Below are 18,389 nucleotides of genomic sequence, written 5' to 3'. Positions count from 1 at the left end.
TGCGAGAATGTCCTGCCCTTGGGAGCCTTCTGCTCCTGGGCCGTCCTGCCCTGGAATTCTCCTTTGAATTCCCTTTAGAAAAGTCTCAGAAGTCTCTCAGGCCCTCTGTGTTGCCTGTTTTTACCTGGAGGAACTTCAGCTCGTTGATTGGCTGAAAGTTCCATGGGCATCAGAGTCCCACGTGGGTTACTCGGCCCTACCAGTCCCTGATTGGTTGATCAAGGTGAGATATGAATCACTTACTCCTGACACCTAGGAATGCAGTCCAGATGTCCATCTGGCACTCCCTAGACAGATAGGCGCGAATGGATGACTATTGATCATGATAGCCAGGCTTAGCTAAGTGCATCCCCTTTTGGAGCAGTCCCTTTTCAAAAGAAAACATGTTTAAATCAGCCTGCATGAATAGTTTCTCTGTGGCTGCACAAAGAGATGAACAGAGAGATGAGGCCTCATTAGGGAAAGCACAGAAACACTTAATTCTGTCTTATTAACAAGCATTGCCGCTACATATCTATATTTATTTTGCTACGTTCTTTAACATCGCTCTGTGTATTTCAGACTCTTAAGGTAATATGATTTTCAACGTTTATGCAAAATATAGTTTGACTTTACACAGGAACTCTTAAGCACTTAGAATCATTGTGCAATTGAGATAGAAGAAGTATCTAAATGGGCTATGTTTCCCTTTTCACTGGAGGGAAGACATTTTGACAGTTAATAGATGGCAGTTGTTAAATACATAATGTCGGACAGCACTGAAAAAACTGCTGCTTGGCTCTTTAGTCTAATGTCACACCCCAGAATTTAAAATAAAACTGATGAGATCTGTAAAACCTTTTCGGAATGAGTGATGGATGGAGTCAAAAATAAATACTGATTAGATAAAGATATTGTGGTAGGTGACCAATACATTGTAATAATGTACCGGTCTTAACATCTATGCCAACCACAAAGTAATGTATATAGGAATTGTTGCATACAACCTCAGTATGCAATAACAGAGTCCTCTCTTACAGCTGTACATATATCACATAATGAGATGTCAGTTTTTTATGTTAATAGTCTTATGTTTAACAAACAGATCAATTTAATATTATTTCATGTCAAGAATTTGGGATTCTTCAAATTCCATACAATTTGCTTGTTTCCTTATAGCATGAATGATGAAAGCACTGGGTCTTAACTTTTCCCTACCCCTTTCCCAATCTCTCCCATCATTTTGTCATACAGAATTTCTGGTATGAGAAGCGTTTTTCATTTTTATTGATTGAGCATATAATAGTCTATACAGTGACTTCCTAAAACAATCCCATGGTGAGTATAGTGTTGTAACAGAAAGAATAAGGTTCTGGATCCCGAGATGAAGTTAAACAGATTAGTTTATTGCATGTAAGGAACAATAAAGCCAAAGTCTTGTTTCCCGCAAGAAACAACAAAACCGAAATATTGTTCCAAGTGCTGGTACAAACTTTAGGTTTATATATCCTTTCCTTTCCGCTTCTGACGTCACTCATTATTATGGTAAAGGAGGGAGGTCACGTGTTTGGCCAGTTTACAGCTTTTTGGCCAAATGGTCAGGGATTAAGTCCCCAGGGGGTTACCTAGCTCTCCTAGCTCACATCTGGAATCCTTATCAGTTCTCCCTTTCCTGCCATAAACTCCTGTTGCTTAGAAGTCTAATCTTCAAGCAGAAAGGACTTAATTTAACCCCCATCTTTACTTTTACTTTAATAGCATCCAAGGACAGTATGCACATCCTATCCATCCTTTGGAAATCGCCTCCTACAGAATCACATTTTGAACAAAATGCAGGCCATAAAATTAAAAATTTCAATAAGTTAATTTGGATATTGTATGGAAGTAGGTCAACAGTCAGCTAATGATCTAAGATAGAAGCCTACTGGAAATACGTAGAAGCTGGGATGGAATGTACACTTTGACATCACAAGTGCGTGCATTGTTTAGATTAGTTCAGGCAAAAAATGAATGTATTGAATGTATGAATGTAGCAATGAATGTATTAAAATTAAATTGTTCTCTGACGCATCAGAGGTAATCAAAAGTACAATGAAAAACTGTAACTTTGTAGGGCTTGTTACTTTAAATCAAAATTACAACTTCAACATGGTTTATCCCTTTAAAATGTGCACCTCAGTATTTTTGACTGTGAGAATAACCCTTGCTGTTTTCTAACTCTACTACCATTGATTTAAAAAAGATCTATTAAGAATTCCTCCCCCTCTTGGGGAGGACAAACAAAATTACTGAAAGTGAAATGTGGAAGACAGAGACTGGAGTAAAATTTCTCATAAGGATACAGAGCTTTCAAATAAGCAGATATTAGCTTTCTGGCAGACAAGCAGTCTCAACCAATTGATCATCCCCAGTGCCAAGGGAGTATATACTGTAATGAGCCGATTTCCTGCCTGGGAGCTGACTCAGGGGCATTCACAGTAAATCACAGAGTTTTGCAGGTAACAGCAGTGATAGCAGTGATTGGTTCCCAAAGTCCACAGACTTTGGACTGTGTTACGAAGCTAGCTTTCTTCCCCGACTACTCTTGTGCATCACACTTTGTACTTTTGCCCCCTGACTTGGAACTTGGAACCCTGCTTGGCTTTTGATCTGTTTCATTGATTTGCCTGCCAGCTTTCTACAGCCTCCTTATCTGTCCTCAACTGCACTTGGATTGCACTTCAGATTACTGTACTCATTCAAGTTACTGCAATAATATTACACCAAGGTACAGTACATGTAGTGTTTTACAGATGCAGCCATTCAAAACAAGCGGGCTATACCGCATTATTTTGCGGTGCGCTTGACGCAGTTTACCACAAGTTACCATATTAATACCGTAAATTCTCGCATAGTGCCGCATGATACCACGTGGTACCGCAAGTAAAATAATAGTATCCGGAATTTCCACAAGGTGGAGCTAATAAAGCTCAACCTCTCATGTTTGAGCTGTCGCCATCAAAGTCTTTACTAATAGATATTACATCAAAGATATTACTAATAGTATTAATAATGAATGACCTTGGACAATCTGTAAACTCAAAGTATTGCCCTGGTCCACATTCTTTTTTTCATTGACCGTCTTTGTAAATGTAACACCACACCATTTCGCAATCACGCATTTGTTTCCAATCATGCAAAGTACAGTAATTTTTGAGAATCTCCGATTCACCATGCCTTTCACATGCTCATAAAAGACATTGATTTAGGAACATAAACATATTACTGTATGCAAACTGTACTGTATCCAGTATGTATATGTAAATTTAATGTCTTTACTGTGCCCGTTTAAGTATTGAATATTTATATGGAATTTTACCAGTGAAGGGAAATCTTAGTAGCTGAGCATAAAAAGAATAGGATCAGACTGTAACGCGTGTGAAGGCCATAAAGGATATTAATTTTGGAACATAAACATACAGTATATGGCTGGTGTCAGTACTTTAAAGAAAAAATACACACCAAATATCATATGTAAATACTGGCCATGTAATACTCTGCATTGTGGAATAATATTTTAATTTTAAAGGGAACTAGAGAAACTAGGAACTAGAGAAATCAAGAAAAGCTTTTTTTCCCTCCTCACCTGGTCAGCCGTGATGGTCAGCCTGGCCCGGGATATGGTGCTCATAGCGCTTTCAGTGCTGCAGGTGTTAATGGCAGAGGTGTTGGAGAGTGGCAGCTGTGGGGGATGGGGGGGTGAGTAGCTGTTGGGGGTTGTAGCTGTAGGCGGCCATGGTTGTGGGAGGATGGAGGAGGTGTTGGGCAGTCGCACCTGTGAAGGGTTAGGGAGCGTGTGGCTGTGCGGGGATGGGTCCCTGAATCAAACCTGTTAAAAAACTGGTTCAGCCTGTTTGAAGCCAGTGATCTACAGTAGGTACTGAATTTTGAAGTTGACTCGAAACCTGATAGGAACAGGATGTGCATTTATTAATTCTAGAAAAAAAAGCCTTTCTTGATTTCTCTAGTTCCTAGTTTCTCTAGTTCCCTTTAAAATAAACTATTATTCCACAATGCAGAGTATTACATGGCCAGTATTTACATATGATATTTGTGATTTAAAGAAATTAACACAAGCAACTTTTGGAGATTTAAGTGTTGGCTGAGTTATTGGAGGATAAAAGACTAGAGATGTTGGTAAGAAAAAGATAATTTTGGGAAAGCTGAGGAATACACTGATAACAATAACACATCCTAATGGATTTAGGCATACTTTTGATGAAGATAATGAAGTTAACAGACTGTATGTTTACATAGACACTGAAATGAGGATTGTATTTTAGATTTTGTGTAGTTTCTAGCATTGAATGCTAATGTGTTGGATGCACATTAATTGAAGGAATGGGGCCATTTCATAGTGGTTTCTAACACTGTGTATAGTTCCATCCACACAGTGCCTTTACTTTCATCCATTTTCTAATCTCTTTATCCAGTACAGAGGATTTGGAGCCTATCCCAGTAACCAACGGACACAAGGCAGAATACACCCTGGACATAGCGCCAGTCAATCACAGGACAGACAGACACAAACACACACATACCAGGGCCAATTTTCCCATAAACCAATTAACCTACCAGTATGTTTTGGAGTGCGAGAGGGAGTCATATCACACATATGGAGAAAAACCATGTAACCCAGAGAGAACATGCAAACCCCACACACAGAGGATGGCAGGAATTGAACATAGGACCCCAGTGCAGCAAGATAGCAATGCTTACCACCTCGCTACCATTTGAAATGGATGGATATTTTAGTTATCTTTCTAGTTCACAGGTTTGCATGCATAATTTAATTTTGAAAGCCACTGAAACATCAGGTACTACTGTTGTATTTATGAAAAACAAACAAAACAAAAAGCATACTAACAACTGTGCCATCCTACTCCTTGGTTAATACATTTTATTATTTATAAACAGTTAACATTGTTAGCAAAATATTTTGAATTATATTTAACCCTATTTTTTCTTTAGTTTTGTATTTAACTTATTATATGATAGTCAGATTTAATGTATATTTGAACAATGACAATATATTTTTACAAGATGCGGGGGAAAGTGCAACAACTTATTACAGTGCTGAATTCAATATTATTGATTACTAATAGTTTATGCTAACACCTAACTTTCTTAATTAGATGTATTTAAAACAGTGAACTAAGTGTAACATAACATTCAGAAATACAATCGAGAATAGTTTTGTGGTGTTTGTATAGATGAAACATCTCTAAAATGTATTACGTAACAAAATTAAAGATGATTAAAATCTGTAATCTTTCCAATTGTATGTCATTAGAAAGTACAACAAGTTTCTGCTTTGTCTAAGGATGGTATCAAAAAGTATCTAAGTGGTGAGAAAGCTGTGCTTAATGATAATTAAGGGACTTAAAGGTAAAAAGAGATGCTTCATATTGCTTGACTAATTTTAAAAACTAAGTTATAAATGCAGACGCGATTGATGTATTAAGCGCCACAGGCAGCAGAACTGAGCTCCGCGCCTCCTCCCTTTCTCAGTGCCAGGTCTAAATATCTAAATATCTAAAAATACAGTATGTATCTATATAGCATGTAGTGTACAGCTTTTTAGTATAGATTACACTTTTCTAAAATGTATTTAAAAATAAAAACGATTACAATCTAATCTTTCCACGTTTGATCCCAAGATCCCAAGAAAAATAAATCTAAACGGGGAGAAAGCTATGCTGAAAGTTTATTAAGATACTTAGAAGACAAAGATATCAATTTATGTTGCATTTGTCTGATTGTTAAATCAAAACGCAATTTAAATCAATATAAATGTTTATATTGTAACGCCTAGGTGACTATTCATTGTTATTAAAATGACTTAAATTCGATCATGTTGTGATATTTAGAAATATAAATTTGTTTGGTGTGGGTGAGGTTTTATTTAATCTCTGACTCAGGGAAACGTTTCATTTTTTCAAAGAAATGTTTGCTAAAAAAAAAAGTCATGGCTCCAGCGGGATTCGATCACAGACCATGTGACATGGGAGTTAGGAACCTAACCCACAGCGCCACCAGCAAGGTCACATGCACAGTGTTGAAAAAGCACTACAGAAACGTTATCAACAGACAATGTACAGCGTGTACTATTCTTGTGTTGCAGTACATGAATATAATTATATCGTTATTATTTTTTTTAGATACGCGATTCCATATTATATTCCCTAATAATCAAATTCTAAAAGTATGCTTGTTGACTCCGGTATCGAGCGTATTCGCAGAAAAGCTTATAACTACCACTTTTTCTACATGTTATTTCACATGTTAGTTAAAGACTGCGATGCTTAAAATGTTTAGGGAGAAATAGAATACTGGTGTGTATTTTTCTTTAAAGTTCCGAGACCAACCATATACAGTTTACATACTGTAATACTGTATGTTTATGTTCCAAAAGTAATATCTTTAATGACCTTCATACGCGTTATGCTCCTATTCTTTTTATGCTACTCAAATTTCCCTTCAGTGGTAAAATTCCATATAAATATTCAATACTAAAATGTGCACAGTAAAGACAGTACAGTTTGCATACAGTGATATGTTTATGTTCCTACATCAATATCTTTTATGAGCATGTGAAAGGCATGGTGAATCGGAGGTTCTCAAAAATTACTGTACTTTGCATGATTGGAAACAAATGCGTGATTGGATCAACGAAATGCTGTGGTGTTACTTTTACAAAGACGGTCAATGAAAAAATAAAGTATTGCTAAATAAGAGTTACAAAGAATGTGGACCAGGGCAATACTTTGAGTTTGAGCTTGTCCAAGGTCATTCATTATTAATACTATTAGTAATATCTTCTGTAAAGACTTTGATGGTGACAGCTAAAAAAAATTCCGGATACTATTATTTTACTTGCGGTACCATGCGGTATTATGCGAGAATAAACGGTATTAATACAGTTTTATACAGTAACTTGAGTTATACCGCAACAAGTGCACCGCATTATAATGCGGTATCGCCCGCTTGTTTTGAATGCCTGCATCTGTAATTCAATGTCTTTATCAGTATTATTCTTCTACTAGAATAGCAGTATTTTGTAACCCTTTCATGTAAAGGCAGTCAGATTACTGTCTTTTCTGGACTTAGAGAGATATATACTTTATGGTATGTTAAAGAAATTTAGAGAATTATTTGAATTTTAGGTTCTTTTGAGAACTGTAGATTAAGTCACAGGCAGGTTTTTTGATAGACTCTATGAAATGTCTAAAATCTTAACATAATGTAAACTTAAATCGATCAGATATCTAGCCATATAATAGTTTACATAACAGGATAGGTATGTTCAGGGCACAGCTATCCTAGTTACAGTACTTACCTTTAATCCACATTACTGTGTTCACCCAGTACTTATTGTTAATTGTTTTTATTAACAGCTAGCACTACTAATCTGTGGTTTTGTACAGTTTTTTTTACTAACGTCATGTAGTCTTGTCATGTAGTCTTTATATAGACATATAGTGATATTTAAGGTTTATACTTAATGTAACATTTAATACAACTGCACAACAATATCTTATTAAATTTTTGAGTTGTAAAAATATGTGTAAGCTGCGAGACTAATATTCTGGCTATGTCTGTGTTATATTCAGTTAATGCATGCATCCTTTAAGAATATTTAAAATATTCTTGCATGAACTACTTTTTATTTTCAGTCTTCTTTTCTATCCTTGATAATGATAGGAATGATGAAGTACCATTGAAGAAGAAAGGCATATTGTTGTTCGACACAAGAAAATACATAACAGACCAGAATCTGTTTGAAATGCAATAGTGATCACTTATACCAAGGAAATCTGTAGAGGCTACTTCAATGCTCTAATTAGATGATAAATCATTCATGGAAACAATGCAATCGCCTGCATTGTTCAAATTTTGTTAACTGGCATTTGCCATTATTTTACAGGTACTCAGATGCATGAAGGTTAAAAATATGCTGTTTAGGCACAAGGCACTAAAGCCCATGGTGACTAATTGATGGGTATTGTGTGTGTTTCACTACAGAGCATACGTTGGGTATTACATTGATATTTTGTCTGCAAGATTAATTGAGATGCTTTTCATCTAAATGCACTCTGTGCTCCAAAGAGGAATAATTAGGAATAATTACATTAAAGGATGAATTGCCTCATCTGCCCTTAAACTGGAGCTCAGTGCATGGCAAAGGAATCAGGGTGGTGGCTGCTCCTGTCTTACTGTACCACAGCATGTAAAATTTCTGTATTTTCATAAGAATTGGTGGTTATTAGTCTTGATCTGCTCAGTATCTGAATGCACTGAACCACAGGGGTCTGCATTTGATTTCAAATTATAAGTATGAGCATTCAACAATATTTTAATGCATTTTTTAGAATATTGTTTTCACATAACATAATATTTGTCCGGGAACCAAATGCACATTGTGGCATCCTTTCAGGGAATTTAAGATCAATCAAGAACTTCATCCCAAACTTAATCTGTTTCAGGAAAATCGTATTGGATAGCATATAGAAGAAATACATTTGAAGCCATATTTTCAGCTACACGGTTTTCAGTTTACATGCTTAATTAAATTAAGTTGAAGATTTCCAACTTGAATATTGTTATTATGTCATAAAGTCTCATTGCTTCTTACTGTAAATGTGTTACACAGTGGACAAATATTTTCCAGTACCTGAAATATATATTTTTATGGAAGTGGAAAGAGGGGGCAGAGGAGATAATGGGACACATACAAAAATACAGATACTAAGAGGTATTTTAGGTAAAAATTTGGGTAGTTAATTTATTTTTCTATTCTGTAAATACAAGCATATCAATCTACAATTGACTGAGGCAGTGAGATTAAGTTCTTAATAAAGACAGGTAGCCTCATTTCTTCAAACTGGGTGGAAGAAAGTTACACTGTATTTCAAGTGTACTTCAAATAATTTGAAGTGGTAAATATTTAATCATAGCTAAACCTAAGCAGAAAGAGAAAAACAAAAACAAATTAAACCTCTACCTCTGAGACACTAATCCTGCATGTCCATTCCCTGATACATTGGGGGGAAAATTCAAACTTACATTTACTCTGTCGTTCATTTTTTACAGTTGGGATCTGTGAAAAAAAAACCATCATTTTCTTACACTGAGTGCAAATGATATAATTGAACTAAAGAGGCACTGGAACACACAGTAATATTTGAGCATCAGATGGAGTCAGTTTTTAAAACAAGCTCGCATACTTAATACACATGCTTTATACACATAGTTCTCAGTGGAGAGGTGGGAAGTACAGTTGTGAGAAAAAGTTTTTGAATTACCTGGATTTCTTAATGAATGGCTCCTAAAATGTGATCTGATCTTCATCTAAGTCATAATAAGAAATAAAGTTAGTCTTATTTAACAGACAGTCTTATTAAAACACACACAACATTTTCCATTGCCATATCTTTATTGAACAAATGGTTTAAACAATCAAGGTCATGGATTGAAAAGTATGTGAACCTCTAGGATAGTGACAAAAGAGGGTACTTGGAGTCAGGTATTTCAATGAATAAGGCAGGTGTTCCAGTCAATTTAGGTGTGGGTTTGACCTGCCCTGCCGTATAAAAAATCACAAAAATTTGGTTACCTGTTCTTCACAACAGAATTCTGTTGAACTGCAATATGGCCGATCAAAAGAGATTTTAGAGGACCTCAGAAGAAGAGTTGTTGAAACACATAAGACTGGAAAGGGTTGCAAAAGGATTTCTAAAGACTTTGGCCTCCATCAGTCCACACTCAGGCAGATAGTTTACAAAGGAAGAAACTCAGCACCGTTGCTACTAGTGTTTCTAGGAGTGGGTGTCCTACAATGATTAGAGCAGGGGCACGCAGTACAATCCTCAAACAGGTGACAAACCTAGGGTGACAGCTATGGATTTGCAGGTATCACTTGCACTTGATAACGTCTGTGTTCATGAGTCTACCATAAGAAAAACACTGAACAAGAGTGGTGTTCATGGGAGGTTACCACGGAGGAAACTACTGCTCTCCAAAATAAACATTGCTGCCCATCTCACATTTGCTAAAGACCACCTGGATGTTAAATGTAAATGTGCACAGTGTTATGTTTGGAGAACATAAAACACTGCATACCAATACCTCATCCTGGCTGTGAAGCATGGTGGAGGGAGTATAAGGGTGTGGGGCTGCTTTGCTGCCTCAGGGCCTGGACGGCTTCATTGAGGGACCAATGAATTCCAAGCTGTATCAGGAACTTCAACAGTAGAATGTCAGGGTATCTGTCTGTGATCTAAAATTCGAAAGATGTTGGGCCATGCAACAATGATCCAAAACACAGGAGTTAATCAACAACAGAGTGGCTCAAACAGAAGAAATTCTGTATTTTAGAATTGCCAAGTAAGAGTTCTTACGTCAATCCCATTGAAATGCTGTGGCATTTTCTGAAGCAAGCCTTTCAAGCAAGACAAATATACATGAACCGAAATAGTTTTGTATAGAGGAATGAGACAAAAAACCACTGCACAGGTCTGATCAGCAGCTACAGAAAGCATTTGGTTAAAGTTATTGCCAATAAAGGAGGTTCCACTGGTTACTAAATATAAGGGTTCACATACTCTTTCCATCAATGACCTTGATGGTTTAAACAATTTGTTCAATAAAGATATAGTAATGTAAAATGTTGTTTGCTAAATAAGACTGTCTTTATTTTTATGACTTAGATGAAGATCAGATCACATTTTAGGAGCCATTCATGCAGAAATCCATATAATTCCTAAGGGTTCACTTTTTTCTCAACCGTATTTGGTTTAGTGGGTTAATGAAAAGAACTCTGTCAAATCTTTTGTGTTTTATATATGGACTTATTTAGCAAGCGTCACCTTGATTCATTATTTTTACTTATATCCCAAATGGAATGTAAGTTAATAGATAAAGTTATGTATAAATGTTCATACTATATTCCAATAAAGATTACATTATATAGAAAATAATATAAAAATTACATTATTTCCTACATAAAAATCTGTATAAGCATGAATTCACTTCATTCAAGAATTTGATTTATCACTGTATATTTGTGCAACCATTTGTATTTTTAAATACTGTATGTTACTAGCAAAAAAATCCTTCTTTGGTTTTATTCCTTAGGAATCTCTATTTTTGCTGTCTGAATATTGGAACTAAAATGAAAGCAACACTTCTTTTTTATGGGTCCAGAAAACCTTGTAGTTAAATAAGTTAAAAAAATATTGTTAGGTCCTTTCATCAGAACAATGTTCCTTTCATATACAGTACATCATTCTGGTGATAACTAAAAAGCTAAAGAATGCCCATCTTTGAAAATAAATGATACTTCTGGATGTATAATTTTCATATAAAAACAACTGTTGTACATTCCTTTAAAACTTGATGATAGACACTTTCCAATAAATTAGTTTGGTAGAGCTTTTCATTGAGGTTGATAACATTTTTTAATTATAATATGTTTCAATAATCTATTTTTAAAATGTGTTCATTGTTACTGTTTTTTTTTTACTACATACTGTACCTGAGCTCACAGCATTACAGCCTTAACCTTTATTTGAATTAATATCTTATTTTTGCCTTGGCAGGCTTCCAACCTGTTTTACCCAGTCAGCAGCAAGGTTTCCAGGGCCTCATGGGAATGCAGCAGCCACCACAGAACCAGAACTTGATGTCTAGTCAGCAGGGGAATCAAGTCCAAGGCATGATGGTCCAGTATCCATCCATGTCTTCTTATCAGGTAATTGATTCCATTATTAGGCCAGCAATAGCAATAGCTAGAGCAGCTTATAATCATGTATTAATTGTATACAATTTTATCATCCCAAATAAAATAAAAAACTCTAAAAGAACTTATACACCTAAAGAAAAAAAAACTGGCACAGTACAGTTTGCAGTCATTTCGGAGCAGAACACCCCAGAAAAGTTGGCAGTGGTTTAGATTCCCTTATGATCTCAAACACTGAGATTTAATACTATTCCAGAATGGCTTACAGAAGCATAGCGAACATTGAGCAAGTCAGGCTTCAAAAGTGCCTTCATAAGTGCCTTGAAGGTCAATCAATTTCTCTGAACCAAACAATCTTAAGTGCCCAGGGGCCTTGCCTGTGCTCATGTTATATGTTTTATTCTATAATGCATCAAATTCAAGAATGGTTTTCCTCTAGACAATATACATTCTGACTGTTGTTGCATATTGCTTGAAATATTTTAGTAAAATATATGTTATAAAAATGACCATCAACCTATGGTACAGCAGTGGGCAACATCCATTATAATCTGATCTCTTCTTATGCTTTTGTCCAGGTGTCAATGACTCAAGGTTCTCAAGGAATACCACAACAGTCCTACCAACAAACAATCATGATACCAAGCCAGACAGGTCAAGGGACACTTTCTAGCCATGGGATTCCTGTCTACTGCAATGTTGTACCCCCATCTCCACCCGGTAGCCTGCGACTGGTCAGCCCTCACTGTCCCTCTAACAATGTGCCTGTAATCCAGGCTAACTGTAGGACAAACTGTACAAGTATGAGCAGTGCAGGATGGCAAGTAAAATACTGATACTGGCTGCATGCAGCTTGGAAAAGACAAGCCTTTTCAGTGCATTTTTGGACACTTGAAAAATTGCCTTTTAAAGAGAGAGAATGTCTGCCTGTTTGGTTGAAGAAATGAAATGTCCAATGATATCAGTTTGGTATTCTGTAAAAATAACTGGTAAATGGTGCATATTTTAGTCATGTCTCTTGCTAGGGATGCCTTTGTAGCTTAGCTAGGTGACATGCATTCACTGAGTTAAGACTTCTTCCTTATCACTGATCACCACTGTGTAGATTGTAATAAAACGGAATCGGATTAGTTTTGTACTTTGTGTTGAGTTTGTGAAGCTAAAAGTATTTAATATATATAATAAAATGATATTGTACCAAAGCTGTAATGGTTTTAAGAACTGCTGTATTGAAGGAATAATTTATATACACAATAGAGTTTTTTATGGATATATACTGTATTGTAGTGTTTAACCACAATAAAATTATTTGACCTCATGGAAAGAGGTCACATTTTTAATAACTGTGTGGTATACCTTTCTTTTCTTTTTACTTTCTTTTGGAAATTCACCATAAGAGGTAAACCTTCATTTCTCAAAAAGAAAGATTAATAACATTGACAGTCAAAATACAATACAGTTTACTTTTTAAATAATACATTATACATAAGGGAACACAAAATCGCTACTCTCCCTCTTAAGGGCGCTCCAGCCCTTCCTCGTTTTCCCCCATTGCTTACACCTTTGCCCAGCCCCTCTTTAGTTCCACCTTTAAAGCCAGATGCAGGCGTTTGCCCGAGGCTTCTCATTGAATCCTGTTTCGTGAGAGCCCTGGGTCCTGTCGCATCTGGCTCCGTCAAGGTTTTAGTTTCCTGTTCCTGGTTCCCTGCCCTGCCGGTTCTGACCCGGTTCTTGTTATTAGTTCCTTTGGATGGATTCCCTGGTCTTGGACTCTGCCTCCCATATTGGATTCCCCTTTAGATATACCCTTGGATTGTTCGCCTTGGATTCACTCCCCCGGACACCTGCACTCCTCGGACACGCCCCCCGTCTCCAGACCCTTCTCCTGCATGACTATTTTCCCTATTGTATCCTCACAATTCCGGATCGTGTCGTCCGCATAGGGCCCGTAAAGAACTGATCGTTACAGTTTATTTGTAAATATACTACAGATGCAGCCATTCAAAATGCGCGGTACAAACCCGCGGTACGGTAAACTACCCACAAGCCACCGCGGGGCACCGCAGGGCACCTCGATAAGTGATTGGCTGTCCAAAATGACCGACAGGGGCACTCGTGGTGCATTGGTTGGTAGTGAAAAGATTTAAGCGTTTAATGTCTTTACTGTGCACATTTTAGTCCGTTTAGTTTTGAATATTTATATGGAATTTTACCACTAAAGGGAAATTTTAGTAGCTCAGCATAAAAAGAAGAGGAGCATAATGCATCTGAAGGTCATAAACAATATTAATTTAGGAACATAAACATTACTGTATGTACGGAAACTGTACTGTGTATGGCTGGTCTTGGTAGTTTAAAGAAAAAATATACACCAGTCTTCCATTTCTCCCTAAACATTTTAAGCATTAAAGTTTTATGAAACGGTACCCAAATATGCGATTGCTGTATAGAATTAATTTAATTTTTTTTTAAATATTTAACACGAAAATTAAGCTGTTTACATCTTCCGCCTGAGAACGGTCACCCGTTGCTACCCAACGCAGAAACACAGCCACTAACTAGCAAAGAGAAGACATTAGCTAGCCAATATGATAAAGAAATAAATGATTAATTTGTTTATTTCTTTTGCACATTTATTTGAACATTTCCATCGATTGTACAAGCACTTGGAAACTGTCCAATCCCTAGTTCATCAGGCATTTTCTTTTACGCTGCGGACATTCTCCCGGTCTGGCGCCGGTCTGTGTGATCTAGGATATAATGCCAGTGAACTCTTGTTTTTATGTCCACTATAACAGACAATCTCCTTTGCTTTTAATCGAGCGTTTAATAATTTCCTAAAATGAAAATTATTTACTTTATTTCCCTCATGGGATCAATAAACGGATCTATCATCTATCTAAACTATGGGACATAATTCTGGGGTCTCCCCATACCAGAGATTATGGTAGGGCTTCAGAATGGTGATTGGCTGACACCATCTGACACCCCTCTGATTGGAGAAAAAAGACGTGCTGGTTTGCTATACATACTGTACCAGGAAGAGGATTTCTTTCTATTCGAAACATGTATTTTAAAAGTTTAAGAAGTAAAAACCTTACAGCGTACACAGATTTCTAAACTGATCAGGATCGTTACCTTTGTCTTATGCATAATAATGTTCACCGCTCTGTCCAGCAAATTAATAATTTATTTTATATAACTTCATTTTATATACCATTTTAAACTAATAAGTAATTAGATTGCTCATAAACCCTAATCACTTATTCTACATAAACACAGCGTAATTGCTCTCTGAAAATGCTTTTTCTTTTTATTTAGGCTCAGATTTCAACTATAGATCGTATTATTATAAACTTTCTTGGAAAAATGTCTTTTATGTAAACCATGTTTGCTATTTATTCATTTAGGGCTAGAATATGTTCATTGTCTTCCAATGAAAGAAGGGTTCCTTTCGCCGTAGTCGAGTTGACATTAGAAGCTTGCCACGCCCGGATTGTTACACCAACGCATTAGCATGTTAAAGTGATTTCATTGAGGAGCCTAGCTTTCTTAACTAGTAAGTACTGTACTTCCTTGGTTTTGGTGGGGGGAGGTGTCTTTTGCTGGAAATCTCGCCCCCTTCTACTTTGAAAATACCTGTGAAACCGGTTTAATTCGTCACAGCCAGCACTCCCGCAGAGAGGGGGGTTGTACTCGTTAATGTCTAAGCCGGAACACATCAATATATCTCATTTTGTATTTCTATAAAAAAATCGTTTGCCCAGCCTAACACTATTGTTGTTATTGTTTTAAGCCTGTAAAGCGCTTTGAGGAGCACAGCTTTCTCACCACTTAGATTACTTTTTGATACCATCCTTACACAAAGCAGAAACTTCTTGTATTTTCCGATGACATACAAGTGGAAAGATTACATATTTTAATCGTCTTTTTTCTGAACCAGGGAAAATCTGATCATGTTTCTCTCTAACAATAATAAAAAACTTTATGTTACATATCACCTTTAAAAGTGTCATCTCTAAAGGCAATACAGTAGATGTAAACCACAGATTACAAGGTAAATACCCAGACAATGCTTTTATTCATTCAGCAGAGAGAGAGCGTAAAACCTGGGCTTAACAGCTGTTCCTTTTTCTGATCACTCGCTCTCTGGATAAACGTCTCGCCTGTCCTGTTCTTTGTTTTCCTAATTTGCTGATTATGCCTTCTGGGATCCACTCCTGCCCTCACACCTAAAGAAGACTATTTTAAATTTCTTTGTGCCGTCCATTGTGCAATTAACCCTTGTATGTGCTGTCCTTAAGGTGATATCACATAAAGGTGACATGTAAAATAATGTTTTTTATTATTGTTATAGAGAAACATGATCAGATTTTCCCCGGTTCAGAAAAAAAGATCTAAAGTATACTAGTTTGTCACCAGTATACTTTTAATACAGTCTTTGCTGTGCTCTTGAGGATCCTTGTGATATTTCGAGCTCTGGTTGAATGATAATTGTTGCAGTTTAAATAATTTTCGTAGTTAGAAATTATGAAACGCTCTGTTAAAAGCAAGGGAGTTTTTAAATTAAACAAATAATTTAAAAAAAATTATTAAGTTTTTAATAAACTGCTTTTATTCACTCATAATTTGACAATTTCAGGAAGACTAAGGAAGGGCTAAGGGAATTGTCATCTGTTGTTGAAGCTCTGTGAGGTCGGTGACTTTGAGACCTCTTGTTATCCCAGGTTGTATGAATCGCCACAATTCAAATAGAGAAAAAAGAGCTGACTGACAAGATTTAAGATGTGGCTGTCAATGTTGGATTAAAAAAACCCTTGCCCGACGTTAGTTGCATTGCTTGAAAAATAATTTTATTTTGAGAGACTGGATAAGTAATTCAAGTGTTTTTTTTAACTTCCTGAAAAACAAATAATAATTTAACTACATGTGCAAACGTTTTATGATATGTCACTGTTGTGAATGTCTGTGGAGTGTATCTTATTTGCCTGTCTGTCCTGGCTGTGCTCTCTCGCTCGCCCTCCCCCCCTCTCTCTCTCAATTCAATTCAAGGTGCTTTATTAGCATGACAGATGGGTACAATCAGTGTTGGGTATTTACTTTACTTTGAGATGCCACTTTTAAAGGTGATATATAAAATCAAGGCTTTAACTTGCTTTAACTCCGCAAGTCTGAGTTCTCATGTCTGTCCTATCCGAACCCGAAAGTATTACAATATTATCTTTATAGCAGGTGGTGTACAGCTTTTTAGTATAGATCACACTTTTCTAAAATGTATTTAAAAAATAAAAACGATTACAATCTAATCTTTCCACGTTTGATCCCAAGATCCCAAGAAAAATAAATCTAAACGGGGAGAAAGCTATGCTGAAAGTTTATTAAGATACTTAGAAGACAAAGATATCAATTTATGTTGCATTTGTCTGATTGTTAAATCAAAACGCAATTTAAATCAATATAAATGTTTATATTGTAACGCCTAGGTGACTATTCATTGTTATTAAAATGACTTAAATTTGATCATGTTGTGATATTTAGAAATATAAATTTGTTTGGTGTGGGTGAGGTTTTATTTAATCTCTGACTCAGGGAAACGTTTCATTTTTTCAAAGAAATGTTTGCTAAAAAAAAAGTCATAGTTCCAGTGGGATTCGATCACAGACCATGTGACATGGGAGGCAGGAACCTAACCCACAGCGCCACCAGCAAGGTCACATGCAGAGTGTTGAAAAAGCACTACAGAAACATTATCAACAGACAATGTACAGCGTGTACTATTCTTGTGTTGCGGTACATGAATATAATTATATAGTTATTAATTTCTTTAGATACGCGATTCCATATTATATTCCCTTTTAATCAAATTCTAAAAGTATGCTTGTTGACTCCGGTATCACGTTAGTTAAATACTTCGATGCTTAAAATGTTTAGGGAGAAATGGAATACTGGTGTGTATGTTTTCTTTACCGAGACCAGCCATATACTGTATGTTTGAGTTCCAAAATTAATATTGTTTATGGCCTTCACACGCGTTACAGTATGCTCCTATTCTTTTTATGCTCAGGTACTAAGATTTCCCTTCAGTGGTAAAATTCCATATAAATATTCAATACTTAAACGGGCACAGTTAAGACATTAAATATACATATACATATACATATTGTATACAGTACAGTTTGCATACGGTAATATGTTTATGTTACGCGATTAAAAAATAAATAAATAAAACTGAAAGGTCCACCACCAGCTGGATTCGAACACACAACCTGCCAGTTGGTAGTCACGCACCTAGACCAGTAGGCTACAAGACAGCTCGCATAAACAGGCAGGCGAAACAGCCCTACACAGCCCTGCCGCAGTACACGGATATAATCATACCGTTATTAAATTCTTGAGATACGCGATTCCATATTATATTCCCTTTTAATCAAATTCTAAAAGTATGCTTGTTGACTCCGGTATCTCTTTAGTTAAAGACTTCGATGCTTAAAATGTTTAGGGAGAAATGGAATACTGGTGTGTATTTTTTACTTTAAAGTACCAAGACCAGCCATATACAGTACTGTATGTTTATGTTCCAAAATTAATATCGTTTATGGCCTTCACACGTGTTACAATATGCTCCTATTCT

The 18,389-nt window shown here is 36.2% G+C and overlaps 1 protein-coding gene across 4 annotated transcripts in view; it reads left to right on the top strand.

Annotated features, from left to right (window-relative positions):
* The window catches only part of LOC148651349 (cAMP-regulated phosphoprotein 21-like), a 186,407-nt gene extending 173,306 nt beyond the window's left edge, over nt 1-13,101 (top strand). For all 4 annotated transcript variants that reach the window (XM_088601526.1, XM_088601523.1, XM_088601525.1 and 1 more), the window contains 2 exons: nt 11,619-11,770; nt 12,337-13,101. In XM_088601526.1, the coding sequence (XP_088457652.1) occupies nt 11,619-11,770; nt 12,337-12,594 (410 nt within the window). In that variant the 3' untranslated portion in view covers nt 12,595-13,101. The remainder of the gene's footprint in view (nt 1-11,618; nt 11,771-12,336) is intronic.
* The last annotated feature ends 5,288 nt before the right edge of the window (nt 13,102-18,389 follow it).

This window comes from Lepisosteus platostomus, chromosome 12 (genome assembly GCF_059453375.1).
Source record: "Lepisosteus platostomus isolate fLepPlt1 chromosome 12, fLepPlt1.hap1, whole genome shotgun sequence".
In the NCBI taxonomy this organism is placed as follows: Eukaryota; Metazoa; Chordata; class Actinopteri; order Semionotiformes; family Lepisosteidae; genus Lepisosteus; species Lepisosteus platostomus.
The sequence above is the reverse complement of the archived record's forward strand: the minus strand, read 5'-3'. Positions and strand labels throughout refer to the sequence as shown.